This window comes from Schistocerca nitens, chromosome 4 (assembly GCF_023898315.1).
Source record: "Schistocerca nitens isolate TAMUIC-IGC-003100 chromosome 4, iqSchNite1.1, whole genome shotgun sequence".
Classification (NCBI taxonomy): domain Eukaryota; kingdom Metazoa; phylum Arthropoda; class Insecta; order Orthoptera; family Acrididae; genus Schistocerca; species Schistocerca nitens.
In genome coordinates, this window is record NC_064617.1 from 356,219,625 (window position 1) to 356,241,520 (window position 21,896).

General features: G+C 39.9%; 2 protein-coding genes across 4 annotated transcripts in view; one reads left to right on the plus strand and one right to left on the minus strand.

The window, feature by feature from the left end:
* LOC126253090 (uncharacterized) overlaps positions 1-21,896 on the minus strand; it is a 96,061-nt gene that overhangs the window by 73,739 nt on the left and 426 nt on the right. The window contains exons 1-3 of one of the 3 annotated variants that reach the window (XM_049954192.1): positions 21,646-21,785; positions 18,200-21,201; positions 17,574-17,779 (exon numbers count right to left, since the gene is read on the minus strand). In XM_049954192.1, coding sequence (XP_049810149.1) covers positions 17,574-17,779; positions 18,200-20,996 — 3,003 coding nt within the window. In that variant the 5' untranslated portion in view covers positions 20,997-21,201; positions 21,646-21,785. Of the gene's footprint in view, positions 1-17,573; positions 17,780-18,199; positions 21,202-21,295; positions 21,438-21,645; positions 21,786-21,896 lie in introns of those variants that run through there. The other 2 variants (XM_049954191.1, XM_049954193.1) reach the window with 2 other exon arrangements.
* Positions 21,724-21,896, plus strand: part of LOC126253093 (enoyl-CoA delta isomerase 2-like) — a 143,939-nt gene continuing 143,766 nt past the window's right edge. Inside the window, exon 1 of the mRNA XM_049954196.1 lies at positions 21,724-21,858. The gene's annotated coding sequence lies outside the window, so the exon portion shown is untranslated. The remainder of the gene's footprint in view (positions 21,859-21,896) is intronic.

The window sequence follows — 21,896 nt, forward strand, 5'->3', positions numbered from 1 at the left end:
TTGATACACTGAGATACAAACTGACAAATACAAGAAACTCACACAAAATAACATTTTTAAATTTTTTAATAAACTTCCAAAATCTTCTCAGTCCTTGCTTATAATAATATTGAAGTTAAGATTTGTGGCTGAGTACTGAAACACCAATTCTACAATCTAACAGTGCTACTTGAAACAAACAGTCAGCATTAACAGTTTTCTGAGATGACTCATTACAGCTGTCGGGAATATAAAGAATGTTGCATTTCCCATCAGGGGTACAAATTTATTATTCATTTTCTACTGATTTTGGTTGTAGCGACCAACTTCACAAGAGGATTACATCAATAAAAACTAATGAACAATGTGCACACAGCATAAAACAAATTAAGTACTTTAAAAAGCTGTACATTAGATGCAAATGCAGTTCAACATTCCATTGGATGAATTGAAAACCACGAGACACATAAAAGGTTTGCAGAACCATGTATAACAGGCCATGATCTCAATACTAGCACAAAATTATCTTCACAATGACTACACAGAACACTCATTAAGGTAGTAACATGAGGACTAAACTCTGTTGATAGGAGTACATCAAAGAACTTATGAATGTGTGAGAAATCTACGACCATTTGCTGAAAAGCGATGCCTCTGAATTTTTAGGTGAAAACTCTTAAATCTTTTTAAATAAAACAAACATTATTAACATTCTACATCAAACAATGGAAACGCCAACAGCATAGGAAAAGACAGCTTGTTAATTACTGTGAAGAAGACATGTTAAGTTGCAGACAGGCACAATTAAAAGATACTTACAAGAAGCTTTCGGCCCGAGATGCTGGACCTGGCGGTGCTGAGGACATGAGATGTGCTTCCTTGTGTGTATGAATGGTGTGTAAATCTCTTTTACTGATGAAGGCTGTGGCTGAAAGCTTTATGTAAGTATCTTTTAATTGTGGCTATCTGCATCTTAACATGTCTTCTTTACAGCAAGTAGCAGTCTGTTCCTACAATTTTAACGTTCTACATCTTTAGAATGTCACTGTCACTGTAGAATGTTTGACTTTGTTAATGGAGCCAAAACCTCACCTCTGCTTGCATCACTTTATCACAACAAAAGTGTAGTCCTCGAAGGTGTTTAAGTTTTGGAAGAAGATGAAAATCGGATGGGACCTAGTCAGGATTGTGAGAGGGATGACTGATGACAGTGAACCCAAGGTGTCAGTTTGTTGCAGATTGTAGATGTCATAGCAGTTGTTTGTGGTCTGGCATTGCCACAATGAAGGAGACTGTGCTCCATCTGTGGGCAAACTCTTTGAATTTGAAACTCAATTACAGCATGCTTTTTCTCATGCACTGACATAGTTATGTCACACACCACTTTCTGGCCTGCTAATAGTAACTCCATTGTTGTTTATTAAAACTTCAGTTTGGTCAGGAAGATCATTTCCAACTACCACTTCTAAATTCATAGTGTCTCTAGAAACCACAAAAGTATCTGTTTCAATTTTCACATCATCAATTTCTTCTATGCCTGTCAAATACCTTTACGAAGAGATCAAGTTTTTCCCAAATCATGTCAAGGCAACACCAGTACCTTGAAACCTTGGAGCATCCATAATCTCACAAACATGTTTTTCATAATAAATTGACAGCCGCGGTCAATTAGCACCATCACCTCTTAGTCAGTCACTTATTCATACATTTTTAAATTTATAGTTCTTAATATTCTTCTGAAAAATGTCTGCATTCATTGTTGCCTTTTGATTACTCCCTGCTATGGGCATTCAGATGAGACATGGCCAAATTCATTGTAAGTGAAGCATCTCTTTCCCTTGCTCTTGTGGATGTAATCACTTGACCTTGAATGACACCACAACTGCAACACTTTTTGTTTGGATCCCAAGCTGCACTTTCTGCATTTCTGTTACCTGAGTCTTTAGCATCTTTCTTACTGGAGTTTCCAAAGCTTTCATTGCTGTAACTTTTGTTCTTTCTTTCAGCAATAACTTCACAGCTCTTTTGTGATGCCTTATTTGTTCTCTTAAACTCTTCCACACTACCAGCACCATGAAGTAGAAGTTTTGTCCCTGAACCTTCTTCTACCCTCTCAATAATGTACCGAGTCATTATGAATATCACCAAGCAGTGGACTCCAACCCATTAAAAATGCTGCTTCTTCAAAGCCCATGATACAGTTTTTAACTAGATATCAGTCACTGCCACTACATGACTTAAGAGCACCCTTAACATCATGAAATAACAGAGGAAAATTAACCCTGGTCTTGAGAATGTGGTGAGAACTGTCGTCTTTTCAAGTACACTCAATCTTTTGTCACTATCCACTTGGACTGCATCCTCTTCTTCATCACCATCCTCTTCAGACACTATGTTATCCTTAATTTTCACTGCAACTTTGGCAGTGTTGCGTAAATAACAACAAATTTCAGTAGTCATATCATTTTTTGTCCTGCTTTCTACACACAACATATTGCAGACTGCTTGCACTTTCACTTCTGAAAAATATGCTTCAATAAATGACTTCTTAGCTTCACGTTCATTGGATACCGATTGAAAAGTAAAACTAGAAAATCCTCCAAGTGTTTTCAATTTCTTCTGTCATCTGAAACCTTTCTGAAAATTAACTTATGTAGAGATTAACAGTTTTCGCTGGTGCAGAGGTTATACCTTTATTTACTTTCTCAATTTTGCTCAGCACACTATTTCTAAGATTCTTTTTTCCTTTGTCAGCTATTTCTCCTTTCAGTACAATGTTTAAAATTTCTCCTCGCATCACTCTGTTACTATTAATTATTATTAAAAATATTAACAGAATCTTCCGTCGGTTCTTGGTAGAACAACATTATAATAAATGAAAAGCACCAGTTTGCTTCTGCTCTACTGGTGATTTTCATTTATTATTAAAAATTTGAATCCTTATCTTAGATCCAAAACCAACACAATTACAACTCACTAAGTTGTCACATGCAAAACTCTGCTCAGGAAAGTTCATTGTAAACATTATAGACTAGGTGGCAAAATTATGTCGTCTCTCATTCAATCCATTTTCCAGACAGTCTCCAAAATTGTAGGAAACTTAATTCCGACTTTCATGTATAACTATTATTTCCACAGTTATAAACCCTGAACATTGAGCAATCCAGGAAAATAAAAGAACACGACCACCAAACTCGTGTTTTTTTTCGTGAACACTGTTTGTCCGGGAACACTCAAAACTAGTATTCAGTATTCTAGACTATGCACTGTACGTATATTTTGTGTTCCTTCAGAGACGACAGACACACACCTACACACTCACGCAAAAGCAGCTCTCACACATGACTGCAGTCTCAGGCAACTGAGGCCACATTGCGAACTACAGCACCAGAGCACGATGGGAGTGGCGACTGGGTGGGGGTAAGAAGGAGGCTGGGGTGGGGAGGGATAGTAGGGTAGGGGTGGCGGACAGTGACATGCTGTTGGGGAGCACAAAGGGATGAGGTAGAAAGAGGGTAGGGCAGTTACGAGCAATCGGGAGGTTAGACAGAGGGCAGGGGGGTCACCAGAAAGGGAGGGAAGTAAATAGGCAGGGTGCACCCATCATCCAGTGGTGCTGCTGTTTGCAGTGTGGCCTCAGTTGTCTGAGACTGCAGTCATGTGTGTGAGAGTTGCATTTGCGCGAGTGTGTATGTGTGTGTCTGTTGTCTAATTTTGACAATGGCCTGACTGGTTGAAAGCTATATTAGTGTCAGTCTTTATTGTGCCTGTCTGCGACTCAGCATCTCCATTGTATAGCGAGTAGCAACTTCCTTTTCATAATATTGTTAGATTCCATCCCAGATTTTCCATTGTTTGATTAATGCTCTGCAGTTGCTAAATATATACTGGAATTGGGTATAAATCTTAATTTCCTTCTCCTACCCCCTCTGCCCATTTCCTCCTACCCTCTCTCTAACCTTGAGCCTTGTTACTTTCATTGAGAACGAAACCTTGATTGGGAACTGAAGTTGCTTAAAATGAGTGGATTAATCGGTTGGGATCATTGGCATATTGGGTATGAGAAAGACCACTCCAGCAGCTGATTCTGTGAGGATAGTAGCTTCAATGAAATTATTTTGCATAGTTTCTACAGGGTGTTTCAAAAATGACTGGTATATTTGAAACGGCAATAAAAACTAAACGAGCAGCGATAGAAATACACCGTTTGTTGCAATATGCTTGGGACAACAGTACATTTTCAGGCAGACAAACTTTCAAAATTACAGTAGTTACAATTTTCAACAACAGATGGCGCTGCAAGTGATGTGAAAGATATAGAAGACAACGCAGTCTGTGGGTGCGCCATTCTGTACGTTGTCTTTCTGCTGTAAGCGTGTGCTGTTCACAATGTGCAAGTGTGCTGTAGACAATATGGTTTATTCCTTAGAACAGAGGATTTTTCTGGTGTTGGAATTCCACCGCCTAGAACACAGTGTTGTTGCAACAAGACGAAGTTTTCAACGGAGGTTTAATGTAACCAAAGGACCGAAAAGCGATACAATAAAGGATCTGTTTGAAAAATTTCAACGGACTGGGAACGTGACGGATGAACGTGCTGGAAAGGTAGGGCGACCGCGTACGGCAACCACAGAGGACAACGCACAGCTAGTGCAGCAGGTGATCCAACAGCGGCCTCGGGTTTCCGTTCGCCGTGTTGCAGCTGCGGTCCAAATGACGCCAACGTCCACGTATCGTCTCATGTGCCAGAGTTTACACCTCTATCCATACAAAATTCAAACGCGGCAACCCCTCAGCGCCGCTACCATTGCTGCACGAGAGACATTCGCTAACGATATAGTGCACAGGATTGATGACGGCGATATGCATGTGGGCAGCATTTGGTTTACTGACGAAGCTTATTTTTACCTGGACGGCTTCGTCAATAAACAGAACTGGCGCATATGGGGAACCGAAAAGCCCCATGTTGCAGTCCCATTGTCCCTGCATCCTGAAAAAGTACTGGTCTGGGCCGCCATTTCTTCCAAAGGAATCATTGGCCCATTTTTCAGATCCGAAACGATTACTGCATCACGCTATCTGGACATTCTTCGTGAATTTGTGGCGGTACAAACTGCCTTAGACGACATTGCGAACACCTCGTGGTTTATGCAAGATGGTGCCCGGCCACATCGCACGGCCGACGTCTTTAATTTCCTGAATGAATATTTCGATGATCGTGTGATTGCTTTGGGCTATCCGAAACATACAGGAGGCGGCGTGGATTGGCCTCCCTATTCGCCAGACATGAACCCCTGTGACTTCTTTCTGTGGGGACACTTGAAAGACCAGGTGTACCGCCAGAATCCAGAAACAATTGAACAGCTGAAGCAGTACATCTCATCTGCATGTGAAGCCATTCCGCCAGACACGTTGTCAAAGGTTTCGGGTAATTTCATTCAGAGACTACGCCATGTTATTGCTACGCATGGTGGATATGTGGAAAATATCGTACTATAGAGTTTCCCAGACCGCAGCGCCATCTGTTGTTGAAAATTGTAACTACTGTAATTTCGAAAGTTTGTCTGCCTGAAAATGTACTGTTGTCCCAAGCATATTGCAACAAACGGTGTATTTCTATCGCTGCTCGTTTAGTTTTTATTGCCGTTTCAAATATACCGGTCATTTTTGAAACACCCTGTATCTGCAAATGGGTAGGATTATAAAGTTTCAGGTGATTCATATTCCATACTTATATTCTAATCATATGCTGATACGCATACAAATTTCTTATTTTATGTTAAAACGGATTGTGAGGGAGAAAAGAAAACAGCACATTGTTGTGTTTACAATTTTTGTTGCTGAGCCCAAGCCACCGTCATATGCGAATTCAGTAGTGTCGAACGAGAGCTTGTTGGAGGGCAGATTGTAGGCCTGTCGTGTTTTCTGATGAAAGCAGATTCTGCCTTAGTGCCAGTGATGGCCATGCGTTGACTAGGAAGAGGCCAATTAAGGGCCTGCAACCAACATGTCTGTGTGCTACACACACTGAACCTACACCTGGAGTTATGGTCTGGGTTGTGATTTTGTACAACAACAACACGACTCTTGTGGTTATCCCACATGTCCCGAGTGCAAATTCATACATAAACAGGGTGATTCGACCTGCTGTGCTGCCATTCATGAACAGGATTTCAGGGGGTGTTTTCCCAAAGGATACTGTTACCCCACATACTGCTGCTGTAACCCAACCTGCTGTACAGAATATTGAATGTACTTTGGCCTGCTCGATCACCAGACTTCTCTCCAACTGGGCACACACAAGACATCATTGGATGACACTCTAGTGTCTAGTGAAGGCACTGAGAAGCAGTTCATGTATTGGCCACTGATACGTACAGCCAGCAGCCAAGAATTTGTGGATGATATTGTTGCTTTGTTCTAGTCAGCTCTACAGTTTGTATAAATTTTTAGTTGTTTAACAAACTTGATTGATGGGTTGGAGAGATATTTCTGCTAGTGCAGTTGAAATGCTAAATGGATACAGGGAAGAACTAGCAAGTGGAAGAAGACAGTATGAATGTGAATTCAGAATGCAAGGGAAGTTTCTTATTTCACAAAGAAATTCAGTAAATAATTTACAGCATAGCATGGTAGTTTTATGGGTATGGACCATATCATATTGCAAAAAACTATCACTGATGAAACCAATGTTTCATCCACAATTGCAGAGGCCTCCTCCCTGTTCTATTCAGTAGAAACAGAAGAAGGCCAATATAACTGTGTCCAAAACATTGTGTAAGCAGGCCTATCTGTAGGATGGACACACAGCACAAGACGGAGGTAAAAAATAGTGTGATGCTGGCGCCCATGCAGAACTAAGGCCGGACGAACCCTGTTGGTGGGAATGGACCTATAAGGCATCACGAACCAGTGAAAAGTCTGCTTGGTCAACATCAATGATGACTGTAAGGCTTATCGCATCTTGGGCCTTGAAAATCCGAACCATCCACTCAGGCTCCACATTGGAGGGCTACAGAGAGTACCGTCTGAACAGACTCATGAATCACAAATGGAAGTGGGCAAACTTGACAAAATTTAGGCACAGCAAAAGATTTCAGAGAAATGTGAGCTGTGTAGTTACAACACATTTGTTCAAAAACTCCTTATATGAAGCGCACAGGGTGTCACGATCAGAAAAAGGCACTATGTCTGACACCAGATTAACTTGGTCATCTACTATGAACCTAAAACTGTTAAGGTGCTTAAGCTGAAAATGTTAGTTGCAATAGTATAGTGCACTACTAAGAAGATAGCATACATGCAACATTTTTGTACTTACACCCAAACCTCCAGATGTCAGACACTCAGATCAGTACCAAACATTTTGTGTCGAAAGAGTATCAACCAAAATTTCGATTTAGTTTGCACTATGTGCTGTCATCCAGTAGAACGAGCATAAATGTTAATTAAAAGTAATACCATATCTACAGAGCACAGGAAAAGTATAACTGTAAGTAACTAACACATATAGCTTCTGGGGGGAAGATGGTAGAGCATTAGATCGTCGCACCATGGGTCCTGGGTTCATACCCAAATGAGGATTTTTTTATTTTTTTTTAACTGTATTATGTGTGAAAATGTTATTTGGGCCTACTAATACTTCCCCACATGTGACGCAATTTTTTTGTTTATTCTACTGTTCCGATTGTTTATGTTTACTCTGTGAAACTACAAATGCACTAGCTGCTTCATCACGAGTGGTGTCTGTTCTGCCCCACATGTCCAATGCAACACAACACCTATCTTTACTAATGTACTCTATAGGTCTGCTACTTTCAGCTAACAAAGTGAAAGCAGACTGACAAAAGAACATTTCTAAAAACTTTTGAAAAGTCAGGAAAACGATCTCCCATAAAACAGTTTCACGCATAAACCATTGTCATCTGTGTGGTTTGAAGGCAGGACTGTTGGTACATCTCACACTCCACCAGCTCACCCACATGAAATGTGCAAAACTATCAGTAACAGATACACCGGTTCTGTGCTCCATTGTTCTGGTGTTACTGCTAATTACCGTTTATGCATGTTCTACTGGACGACAGCACATAGTGTGAACTACGTTGGTGTTTTGGTTGATACTCTATCTGCATACAACGTTTGGTAATGATCTGAGTGTCTGACATCTGTAGGTTTGGGCGTTAGTCACCAGTGACAGTTCCCCAAGGAGAGGAATGGCCCTGTGGCAGTAAGACAGAGCCAGGTGTCACGCTCGACCCAGTGAAGGCAATCAAGCCAGCTATGCAGAGGTTGGACAAAAATATGGAAACACCAAAAACACAACACAGTACCCTGTCTAATACAGTGTATGAAACCCATTGACATCCAAAACAGCTTCTAGTCATCTTGTAATAAATATATACAGGTCCTGTACGGTTTTCAAAGCAATCTTATACCATTTCTGCTGGAAAAAGAAGAAAAGGGGGGGGGGGGGGGGGGGCAAGTTCTGGTAACAATGATGAAGGTGGAGAACAACAACACAACCTTCTCTCCAAATCAGGCCACAAAGGCTCAATAACATTGAGATCTGATGACTGGAGTGACGGCGGGAGATTCAATAATTCATCCTCATGCTCACAAAATCAGTTCTGCACAATGTAAGCTGTGTGAACATGGGTCCTGTTGTCTTGGAACACAGTAACACTACTGGGAGCAAACACCTTACCATCGGATGGACCTGATCAGCCAAAATGTTCATGTAATCCTTGGCAGTAATGCAATCTTGCAGAATAATTATGGAGCCCACAGAATACCACAACATGGCTGTGCAAATAAACACTGAATGCCCACCATGTTTCACCCTTGGGATGTAAATTCAGCCAGAAGGTCCCCCCCCCCCCCCCTTTTTAACACAACCAATCAATCATCCAGAAGTTGGAAACTGTGTGAAACAAAACTCATCAGAGCAAATGACATTCTTCTATTGCTCCACAGTCTAGGTTCTATGGCTTCAGCACCACCTAATCTGTTTGCAGACATTGGCATCACTGAAGTGTGGTTTTGGAATTCCAGCTCATGCTACAATTGCATGCTTATGGCATTCTCTTCACAATGTTTTGGTGCTCACAGGGTTCACGAGTGTGACATTAAATTCTGCAGTACTTTTACAGCTGTCGTCCTCATGTTTTTCATTACAATAATCTTCAATGACTGTCTGTCATGATCACTCAACGCACAGTTTTGGCTCCGTTGTGACTTAGCAGATGATGTTTTTCCAGTTTCTTGAAGCAGTATAAATTTTCAATACAGTGCCTCCTGCAACACCAAACACTTCAGCTCCTACAGGTACAGAAGCCACCCCCCACCCTCCCACACACACACACACACAATTTGCCCATGTTCATACAGACTTAGCTCTGACATAACACACTCATAACTACACGGATCATTGTTCTGGCCGAGACTGACACTGGCAACTGAAGACATTGCTCAGGTGCCATTTGTGGTCAAAAACCAGTCTTGGGTAACATCTGTATTTTCATTCAAGCATGAATTTCTAATGGTGTTTCCATATTTTTGTCCAATCCCCCAATGTTCCATCACTGATTAAAGGCATGACAGTGCCAACTGAACGTTGGACTTCCAAGGACTCGTCAAGCAGTGTCCAGTCCAAACTGAGCTTGCACAGCAACAGGGAAACTGCCAGCTCTGCAGCCATGATGGAATGGACAGCGTTGTTCTCATGCTGTAACTGAGCATGCAGCTGGTGGGCCACTTGATGACACACATCAACTACATAACTGCTTGTTCAGCATATCCAGTGCGATACAGGCACCAACTTCTGGTACGCCCACTGCCTCAATGAGGGTATGGCTTAAGCTTCTTCAACGAGTGTGACATATGTCTCACTGCCAAGGTGGAAAGACGTTTCTGACACGCCCGATTAACACTACAAAAAAAAGTCATCTAGATGCCAAGGAGGGAGTAGAATAATTGATGTGCTTAAGTCTCTTATGAGATGTCAGTGATACAGAACTTGTGAACTTGAGTGAGAGTTAAGAGGATGAAGAGTCAGAATCATCACTTGAGCGCTGCTTGTGACAGCGGCTAGCAATCTGAGAAACCTGACCTTAATTTGTAAAAGCATGTGAGCTACTGAAGCAATGTCACAAGATTTAGCAATTTTAAATACTTTTCCATGATTATGACTTGACTTCGCCAAAGCTGTGACCTTCCTTATTAGGACCAAGGCACCCATGGCGAGTCAATGAGTCTGCACATGAAACTTTACAGTTCTGGCACACGAAACTGCACTTGTGAGTGAGATCCTGCAAGCCAGAAGCCTTAATTGCACACGACTTTCGATGTTGTTTATGATACTGATTAAAATGGAACGTAGCAGCAACACTGTCTCAGCTGACTGTTGTATTCGGTTAATATAGCACAGAGGTTACTGGAAGGCAATTCACTAGGGTCCAAAAGTGATTGCAATTTCTGCACCACTTTATAAAATAACTACCTTACAACAAAAGCAAAGTAATTTCTGCATACTAGAAATGCCATACGCAAAACAGTACAGCTCAAAATGGTGGAAGCACACTCCCCCGCTTTCTGAATATTCACTGAGAGCAGCGAATGGCAATGGCGATGCAGCCATGACCAACGACTGACATGATTGATGCTGCTCAGAAATGAACTGCAGGAGAACAGCCTGCCATTCCTGCTAAAGTTTTTACTGTTTTTGAGCTGCAAACTTCTGCTGCTAGGACAGCTGTTGCTGCCAACATTTCAGTCCATAACATATAAACGGGAGGCAAACAAGATAAGGCAAGAACTCATCGCCACTACAGTGTCTGTGGCAGGTAAAAATGTGTAAACTGTAAGCAAAGCCAAGTTTGTCGTGAGTGGATTATTGAATAAGCACCACAAACAATAGCCACAAAGTCGAGGTCCAAAGCTGAATCAGTATCAGTCTAGGAGCTATGCATAATTAGAAACAACACATACGGTGTACGACAACTGACCGAGCTGTGGTGGCTTTCTTAGCCTGTGGCTGTCAGTGGCTCAGCCCATGTGACCCACTTTCCACGTCTCTGGCAGTGCTCCTCATTCATGAGCTGCAACACCACTGATTCACTATCGATACCCTCTATTGGACGGGATATTAATATGTTCAACATCTAAATACAATTCTCTTCTTACTAAGGCACAAGCTAACTGAAAAGCTTTAGATGGAATACTGTATTTGCGCGAATATAGGCCACGCGCAACTACAGCCTGCACATAAACTTTTGACACCAGATTATAGTAAAAAGTAAATCTCAAATACAGGTCGCACTACTAAATTTACGAGAAAGTTCAGTTAGACATTAGTTTGAACAGCGTTCCTCTCCCTCTCCTCCTTTAGTTCACATATAACTAAGAGTGACTCGTACCAAACACACACAATTATGACCCACTCTAATGCTGCATGGTTCTTTCATTAACACCATTTAGCAACCAAGGACTTAAGAAATATATCAATTTACACATAAAACTTTCATCATAAAGAGTTATAGAAGGGTTAAAAATGAAGTGAACTGTTGTCAAGCAACAGAATCTAATATGGAAACTGGAAGTAATGATGAAGTACTCTCCATATAGTATCAAAATAACAAATCAGTACTGTTAGGCATTGTTTCCAGTATCAATATTTTTAACTGCGGGAAACATATGAAACATTTCAAGAAGAAAAAGAATTAACCAGCACATCTTTGAGTGAAGAATTATGAATTCCTTAAACAGTAATTACAACAGTTCAGTTTAGGTATAAATAGATGTTTGTTAAAACTGAGCAGCATTAATCAGGGACCACCTGAAGATGGCACGAAGCCTGTCTGCCAAAATATTGTGGAGTAATTACAACATGACCCAGCCAGACACCCGAGAATTCTACAAGCTTTGGGAAAACTATCTGAACTCCAAGTACTTTCTCTCCAACAGTACTACCAACATCCTGATCAACCTATGTGCTAGAATACTGATTTTCCAGGTATTCAACTGGTCCAAAATGCCACGTTTCTCAAACTACTGTAATGTGTTATAAGTGAATGTCTTAGAAGTTCTTCCCAAAAGCATCAACAACTGACTGGTGAAGCTGTGCACCAGAAGACAATTTTTCTTGGTGTCTAATTGGATGACAATTTCAATGTTTTGCTCTTTATTTCCATAAAGTTATCATCAGTTGCTGTGAGTGATTGTGTTGGTATTTCTACCTGTCTATCTGGAGTCCACATGTTGCTGTTGTTGTTGTGGTCTTCAGTCCTGAGACTGGTTTGATGCAGCTCTCCATGCTACCCCATCCTGTGCAAGCTTCTTCATCTCCCAGTACTTACTGCAACCCACATCCTTCTGAATCTGCTTAGTGTATTCATCTCTTGGTCTCCCTCTACGATTTTTACCCTCCACGCTGCCCTCCAATGCTAAATTTGTGATCCCATGATGCCTCAGAACATGTCCTACTAACCGGTTCCTTCTTTTTGTCAAGTTGTGCCACATACTCCTCTTCTCCCCAATTCTATTCAATACTTCATCATTAGTTATGTGATCCACCCATCTAATCTTCAGCATTCTTCTGTAGCACCACATTTCGAAAGCTTCTATTCTCTTCTTGTGCAAACTGTTTATTGTCCATGTTTCACTTCCACACATGGCTACACTCCACACAAATACTTTCAGAAACGACTTCCTGACACTTAAATCTATACTCGATGTTAACAAATTTCTCTTCTTCAGAAACGCTTTCCTTGCCATTGCCAGTCTACATTTTATATCCTCTCTACTTCGACCATCATCAGTTATTTTGCTCCCCAAATAGCAAAACTCCTTTACTACTTTAAGTGCCTCATTTCCTAATCTAATTCCCTCAGCATCACCCGACTTAATTTGACTACATTCCATTATCGTTGTTTTGCTTTTGTTGATGTTCATCTTATATCCTCCTTTCAAGACACTGTCCATTCCATTCAACTGCTCTTCCAAGTCCTTTGCTGTCTCTGATAGAATTACAATGTCATTGGCAAACCACAAACTTCTTATTTCTTCTCCAAGGATTTTAATACCTACTCCGAATTTTTCTTTTGTTTCCTTTACTGCTTGCTAAATATACAGATTGAATAACATCGGGGAGAGGCTACAACCCTGTCTCACTCCCTTCCCAACCACTGCTTCCCTTTCATGCGCCTCGACTCTTATAACTGCCATCTGGTTTCTGTACAAATTGTAAATAGCCTTTCGCTCCCTGTATTTTACACCTGCCGCCTTCAGAATTTGAAAGAGAGTATTCCAATCAACATTGTCAAAAGTTTTCTCTAAGTCTACAAATGCTAGAAACGTAGGTTTTCCTTTTCTTAATCTTTCTTCTAAGATAAGTCATAAGGTCAGTACTGCCTCAAGTGTTCCAACATTTCTACGGAATCCAAACTGATCTTCCCCGAGGTCAGCTTTTACCAGTTTTTCCATTCGTCTGTAAAGAATTCACGATAGTATTTTGCAGCTGTGACTTATTAAACTGATAGTTCGGTAATTTTCACATCTGTCAACACCTGCTTTCTTTGGGATTGGAATTATTATATTCTTCTTGAAGTCTGAGGGTATTCCGCCTGTCTCATACATCTTGCTCACCAGATGGTACAGTTTTGTCAGGACTGACTCTCCCAAGGCCATCAGTAGGTCTAATGGAATGTTGTCTACTCCCGTGGCCTTGTTTCAACTCAGGTCTTTCAGTGCTCTGTCAAACTCTTCACGTAGTATCATATCTCCCATTTCATCTTCATCTACATCCTCTTCCATTTCCATAATATTGTCCTCAAGTACATCACCCTTGTATAGACCCTCTATATACTCGTTCCACCTTTCTGCTTTCCCTTCTTTGCTTAGAACTGGATTTCCGTCTGACCTCTTGATATTCATAAAAGTTCTCTTTTCTCCAAAGGCCTCTTTAATTTTCCTGTAGGCAGTATCTATCTTACCCGTAGTGAGGTAAGCCTCTACATCCTTACATTTGCCCTCTAGCCATCCCTGCTTAGCCATTTTGCACTTCCTGTCGATCTCATTTTTGAGACGTCTGTATTCCTTTTTGCCTGCTTTATTTACTGCATTTTTATATTTTCTCCTTTCATCAATTGAGTTCAATATTTCTGCAGTTACCCAAGGAGTTCTACTAGCCCTCATCTTTTTACCTACTTGATCCTCTGCTGCCTTCACTACTTCATCCCTCAGAGCTACCCATTCTTCTTCTACTGTACTTCTTTCCCCCATTCCTGTCAATTGTTCCCTTATACTCTCCCTGAAACTCTGTACAACCTCTGGTTCTTTCAGTTTATCCAGGTCCCATCTCCTTAAATTCCCACCTTTTTGCAGTTTCTTCAGTTTTAATCTACAGTTCATAACCAATAGATTGTGGTCAGAGTCCACATCTGCCCCTGGAAATGTCTTACAATTTAAAACCTGGTTCCTAAATCTCTGTCTTACCATTATATAATCTATCTGATACCTTCTAGTATCTCCAGGATTCTTCCATGTATACAACCTTCTTTCATGATTCTTGAACCAAGTGTTAGCTAAGATTAAGTTATGCTCTGTGCAAAACTCTACCAGACGGCTTCCTCTTTCATTTCTCTCCCCCAATCCATATTCACCTACTATGTTCCCTTCTCTCCCTTTTCCTACTCTCGAATTCCAGTCACCCATGACTATTAAATTTTCGTCTCCCTTCACTACCTGAATAATTACTTTTATCTCATCATACAGTTCTTCAATTTCTTCATCATCTGCAGAGCTAGTTGGCATATAAACTTGTACTACTGTAGTAGGCAAGGGCTTCGTGTCTATCTTGGCCACAATAATGCGTTCACTATGCTGTTTGTGGTAACTTACCCGCAAACCTATTTTTTTTATTCATTATTAAACCTACTCCTGCATTACCCCTATTTGATTTTGTGTTTATAACCATGTATTCACCTGACCAAAAGTCTTGTTCCTCCTGCCACCGAACTTCGCTAATTCCCACTATATCTAACTTTAACCTATCCATTTCCCTTTTTAAATTTTCTAATCTACCTGCCCGGTTAAGGGATATGACATTCCACGCTCCGATCCGTAGAATGCCAGTTTTCTTTTTCCTGATAACGACGTCCTCTTGAGTAGTCCCTGCTCGGAGATCCAAATGGGGGACTATTTTACCTCCGGAATATTTTACCCAAGAGGACGCCATCATCATTTATCCATACAGTAAAGCTGCATGCCCTCGGGAGAAATTACGGCCGTAGTTTCCCCTTGCTTTCAGCCGTTCGCAGTACCAGCACAGCAAGGCCTCTCAACAGATACCCCTCCGTTGTGGTTGCAACTACGGTACGGCCATCTGTATCGCTGAGGCACGCAAGCCTCCCCACCAACGGCAAGGTCCATGGTTCATGGGGAAGAGAGTCCACATAGTGAGCATATTTAAGATCATCACTTGTGACACTGGAAGAAGATGGTCTTCAAAATACAGTACAGAAAATGAGATCTCCCAATATCACTGGACACCTGTGAATGCCTTTTCTACTATATCACATTTCTGAATAAGTATAGTATCCTTTCTCCAGCTCAATATGGATTCCAGAAGCAGAAAACAAAGTTGTTTATAAATTTCTAGATACAACTATCACTCTCATAGCTAAGAAACAGCCAGCTGTGGGGTTATTCTTTGACCTCACAAAGGCCTTCAATATTGTAAACCACAGAATACTACTACAAAAACTATATAACTATGGTATACAGGGCACTGCCTACAACTGGTTTGCAAGCTACCTACTAAACAGAAAACACTATATGCAGATATGTGAGGTCATCCCTCCAGGAAAATCCACAGTTTCACGTTCTGATATGCAAACCGTAAAACATGGTGTCCATCAAGGATCAGTTTTAGGCCAGATCCTATTTCTCCTGTTCATTAACCATCTTCCTCTTCACCTACCGACTTGCAATACCTTCCTTTCTGCCGATGACACCAATATTCTGATATCTGACTCAGAAGAATGCATTGAAGCTGCAGTCAGCCAACGTACAGCTCTACTGGATTCATGGCTTACAGCTAATAGGCTACTTCTTATTGCAAAAAAAAGACTGTAGGCCTAACATTTCATACAGTCCAGAACAGAAATCCCACCATTTCAACTATACAAATAGGTGGAAATAGTATTGAATTGGAAAATGTAACTAAATTCCTTGGAATATCTATCTCTGACACTCTGAGTTGGAAAAGACACACTGACAGCTTAGCTACCAAGCTAAAAAAAGTATTTTTTATGCTTCTGTAAGTCAGGGAAGTGACACTTCTAAAAATCCTAATGTCAGGGTACCATGCTCTTTACCACTCAATGCTAACACATGGCCTCTGGGGCTCCAAAAGAAAGCTGTCAGTGTACTGTCATTTAAAAAGCAGAGAGGCTCATGTAAAAAGCTATTCTGAAAACTAGGTATTCTTCCACTTCCATGCAAGCACATATTAGAGATACTAAGTGTCACCAAGCTAAATATTGTCAGCCTAAAGCAGAATCTGGACTATCACCAGCACAACACTAGAGGGAAATATTAGCTGACACAGTTTCCACATTCCACTAAATTATATGCTTATAGTGTAGAATGCATGGGGATTAAACTATATAATCATCTACCACCAAATGTAAAAACATCAACAATCCAGCACATTTTAAAATAAGGCTTAAATCGATATTATTAAAATATTCTTTTTATAATGTAGGCTACACGAATATTTTGAAAGTGATTTTTTCTATGTAATATATTTGCACACTTATCTTTCTGTACTATAATTTATCTTCAAAATGTAAATTTCAATAAGGCCTAACCGACCGTTAAAAATTTATCTACTTGTCTGTACTCATTATATTTATCTTGTTAATCTTAACTAATGTATAAATTATTTAATGCTTATCTGTACTTAATTTGATTTTAAATGTATCATCAAATTTTAATTTTCATTAGGCCTAGTTGACCTTAATTTTGAACAACTTGAGAGTATACTCATACTATATCTTGTAATTTATAACTACCATACTATTGCGTAAATCAAGTTGTATTTGATTTGGCATTACGTATTTTTAAATGATTAACTGCTATAATGACTTGTCCCATAATATGTAGTACTCTCTGTACACAAAATGACTCAGTGGATCAATAAAGAATGAATTAATGAATCATCCATCAATCATTCATCAATTATATCTTGCATTAGTACAGTTCTAAGACTGGTTTCAGAATTACACCGGAAATCCTGCTAACCTCCATATATAGCTCAATTAGTAGCACTGCAACTTATCGTATATAGCCTGACAATGACAGAAAGACCCACCCAAAAGGATTACATTAACAACTGAAATGACCATACTATTTGGGCCAATATTTATTATTTCTGACAGTTCTGACCTACAGTAATAAGCAAAAAAGAAGTGAGTGATCAATGCAAATTACAAAGACAGATTCTGAAAAAAGTAGGCCCTTAGCTTTAATACTGTTTTGATTTAACAGTACACTTTTTTATACTTAGTAATATTCAGCACACCATTCAAACTCACCTGCAAGTTTAGTGCATTTTTCATTTTTGTTGATGCAGGGTTCATTATGATCTGAACAAGACCATTATAACGCCGAATGCTAAGTTCCCTATAGCTCACAGTACCAGCATTTTGACGAATGCTTGTTCTTGACTTAGCATGCTCATCATCTTTGCGCTTCTGTTTCTGAACATCATTCTCTAAAGTTTTCACCAGAGTGACATACGCTGGGGAAAAAATGTTTAAGTACAGTTTAAGTACACACTAATGAGCTGAGAATACTTTTCACAATAACATGTGAACATTTAAAATGAAGTAAAGTTTCCACTGTACATCTGAATGTACATTTAATTTCAAACATTTAAGTAAAAACTCCTCTTCATTTACAGAGTTACAACAATTTTGCAAGGTATCACAAGCCACAGGCTACTACACAGTTACGAAACAATTAACTTAAGGTGAAAAGTACCAAGCAATGTCTTTATTAAGAATATGAAGATATTATATTCCTTGAAAAACGAAAAATTGTGCTACACAGAATGGAGGATTAGACAATATAATGAGGATTTTATATTTCCTGAAAGACTAAACATTATACTACATTCAATTTATAGTCAATTAAAAATTAAGTCCAAAACAATACTTACAAGCAGCATTGGGACTCTGTGGATGTGAGCGGTTTGTATCTTTCTTCTGTGCTGGGTTTGGAGTACTTAGTTTGCTCCTTGCTACAACCTGAGTGTTTTGACCAGACGATGACACTTGGAGACTTCTATCTTCTGCTGCAAAAGCTGATGCAGCTTCAGCTAAACAAGTAGTGAGCTCTGCCTCTACATCAGTTGCTGAAACTGGTGATTTCTCAAGACTACTAGAAACCACTACTGGCATCCCAGTAACCTCTGATTTCTGTGTCCTGTCCTTTTTCTTTGCTTTCATTACACTGTTTTCTTCAGATAACTTAGCTGATTTTGGGAGTTTTTCTTTGTGGGAATTTTTCTGATGCATTTTTGTCACATCTGGATTGAATTTACTTTTATCGAGAGAAACATTTTTTGGTGCATTTGGCAAAAGAACTTCTTTTGATTCATGTTCTTTCTGTGATATGCTTGTCTTTAATCTTGGTAGTGTTTTACTATCTGCAATTCTAGTACTTGAAGTTTTAGCAGATTTACTTGCACCTGTCACCTCCTTCTGAATACTAACAGTTCCATTAAATTCCTTCTCCTTTCCTTTCTTATCTTTATAAGTCTGTAGAGGCTCTGCTTTTCTGATGAATATTGGAACACCCTTCTTACGAGCCTCTGCCCCTTGCTTTGTAATCGATTTAAGTTGAGATTCATAAACAACTTTTTTGGCACTTTGACCATCACTGGTATATTCACTCTTATGTTGATTAATACCAGTATCACAACTAGTACGTGGTATCACAGTTGGGCTTGTGCTGCGACTGGAGAAATTACTGCTGGAAGAATGTCTACGAATTATTCTTGATGCCTCAGCCCGTAACTGCAATCGTGGTGGACATGGTAAAGACTGAGTTGGTGATGGGGGGTCAAAGTGAACAGTCGACGGAGGTGGTGACCGAAGAGTTTCACGAGATTCCATCCGTTTGGGTGGTGCCATTTTGCTGTCTGCACTCTGCTGGTGGTCTGATGTGCAAAGTAACTGCCTTTTTGCACGTAAGTTAACTGCTGGATTCTGCAAAGATTTCAGTCTCAGAACAGCATTCTTCACAAGGCGGGTTTTCAATAGAAGATTCTTCTTTTTCCACCGGGAAGAGTTCAGTTTCGGTTTTATTGGTTTTTTCAGATTGTTATTGGAAGAAACATCATTATCACAAACTGCAGACCTTCGCCTTGAGTCACCTAATTCAGCTTCATACAAAAGATTAATTGCACCTTCGTCTATAAGTAATTTATCTACTTCACTTCTTCGGCACCGTTTCTTGGAACCAGATGAGGCATCTGGTAACTTTTGATCTTCTCCATTGTCTTTATTGATACCCCTACCGATATTTCTCTCAGAATTATCTGCCCTGTTTTTTAGATTGGACACTTCTGAAACTGGTGTATTATTCTCATTATTAGGAACAGCATTAGTTGAAACTGCGTCTTCTACACTGGCTTTGTTTTTGTCAAGATGATTTTTTACATTTTCCACACTAGATTCTCTATGAAGTCCTTTTGTATCCACTTCTGAGGGCTTGTCAGGAAGGTCACATTTCGTATCTTGAACTGATGACTGACTCTCATTTATTTTCTCCATTTCTGCAGAAGATTTCACAACTGACTCAATTACTTTAACAACATTTTCACTAATTTTTTTATCTGTTGAATTTATTTTCTTTGAGTCTTTTTGTAATTTTTTCACTTTGTTTCTATCAGCTCTTCCATTCTCAATGTTTTCTGATACATTCTTAGTAGATAGCTTTTTCTTTTTTACATTATCAGAGGCAACAACGACAGCTTTTCTTTTCCTGTTCTTTTTCTTCTTTAACTCTGCTACATCATTTTCCTTTGGTACTTTCTTTACTTCAGTTGTAACATTATGAGCATTGTTTTCAGTAAGTGCATCAATAGCAGGCTTCTTAACATTCTGCTTAGGTTTCTTTGGTGACTTTTCTTGCAATTTATCTGTTTTCTTCTTCCGTGGAGTTGTCTCAAATTCCATCAGTTGCTTCAAAGCAAGTTCTTTTTCAAGCAATGGGTCCAACTTAGGAGGGGTTGTGAAATGATTTCCATTTGTAGGAACTGTAGAAGGAACTGTTCTTTGTAGTTGACACTGTGGTGTAGCTTTTATCTCGGGTATCCAGTTAGGGTCTACATCACCCTCAAGTATAGCAAGTAACTCCTTGTCATCAGCAATAACCTTTTGCTCTTGGGCAGAAGAGTTCTTCTCTGATACAATATTACCTGATTTCACTGACAAATCAGTCTTTGGTAGAACATCAGTAGGTTGTGCTGCAGTGGCACCTGAACTAGATGATGACGATGGAGCAATATGATTTGCAAGTCTCTGCGTTAACTTAATAGCAAAAAAAATATCACCACCTTCTGGTGTGTCATGAACTGGATACTTTTTTAAAGATCGTTCGAGCAGTTCTTGTGCTAGTTCGTCCTGAGTCACAATCTGGCTTGTCAAATTTCTATATGGCACTTTTACACCCAGACGTGGCTTTTGGGGTTTTCTGCCTCGTGTAACTAAGTCTTCTGCAGGATTTTCAATATTCCGTCCCATTAAATGTGGAGGAATTGAAAAATTTGGTGTTGGAAGCGGCAAAGTTGCTGCGTCTCCATTTGCAATATTTTGAGAACCCGATTCCTGGGGCATCCTTATATCATTGGCTGATAACTGTACTGGCGAAATTGGTGTGCTATTTGGTACGTCAACAAATACTCCCACACTTACTGGTTTTTGTCCTGCGCTGTTAACAGTAGCTGCCATACTTGCATTTTCTTTCTTGTTTGAACACGGAGGTGATCTTGATGCACATAATACATTGGTTAGGCATCTTGTGCAGCCTATAGTGTACAGTGTCGCGTTGCAAAATGAAGAGCATAGAGAATAAGAGAAAACGAAGTCTTCACCGTTTTCACACTTTCCTCTTGTTCACAGCTGATCAATCCACTCGTTCATTATCGTGGCAAAGCTGCAAGGAAAATAAATGAAATACAGTAGTTGCTGGTTGTATTGAGCACAACACAATATTCGTACGAACCGGTCACATTGACGATAACACTCACTTTATCTGAGTAGCAAAAATATGTTTTGCGAACATTAATCAAGGTGTTTGTTGATGCACCTACCAAACCTATCCTAAACGAACAACAACAACAACATCAACAAACGAGTGTCGTCACGTGAAGACATCCTGCCAGAGTATTCACAAACGCAATCACTAGTACATTAAGCTAGGACAGATGCGTTCGTATCTTCGACCCAAGAATAATATGTATGGCTGGCTGCATTCCAAAACACAAATTATCATTTCTTGTGAATACTCTACGCAAAACTCTCCTATTTTTCATAACGTAAAACCGAGAAATATTAAGTCAAAAACTCGTTTATATATTCAGACCAAAATTCTACATACCGAAGTATTGTTTATCCAAAATATCTACAGCAGAGAATGTAGCTGTTATTATACACGTGAATAGGATTCCACTTCCATGGTTCATTGAAAGTTTGAAGTGCAAACCGATCACAACATACCGCGACAGCGTGTGAGGTCGCTTCTGTCAAATACATTAATGACCGCGCGGTCATTATAAGTCACCATTATAGCACGAGGATACTTTATTTTATGGTAGGGGAATGTAGCGTGTTCCATTTGCACAAAATAGT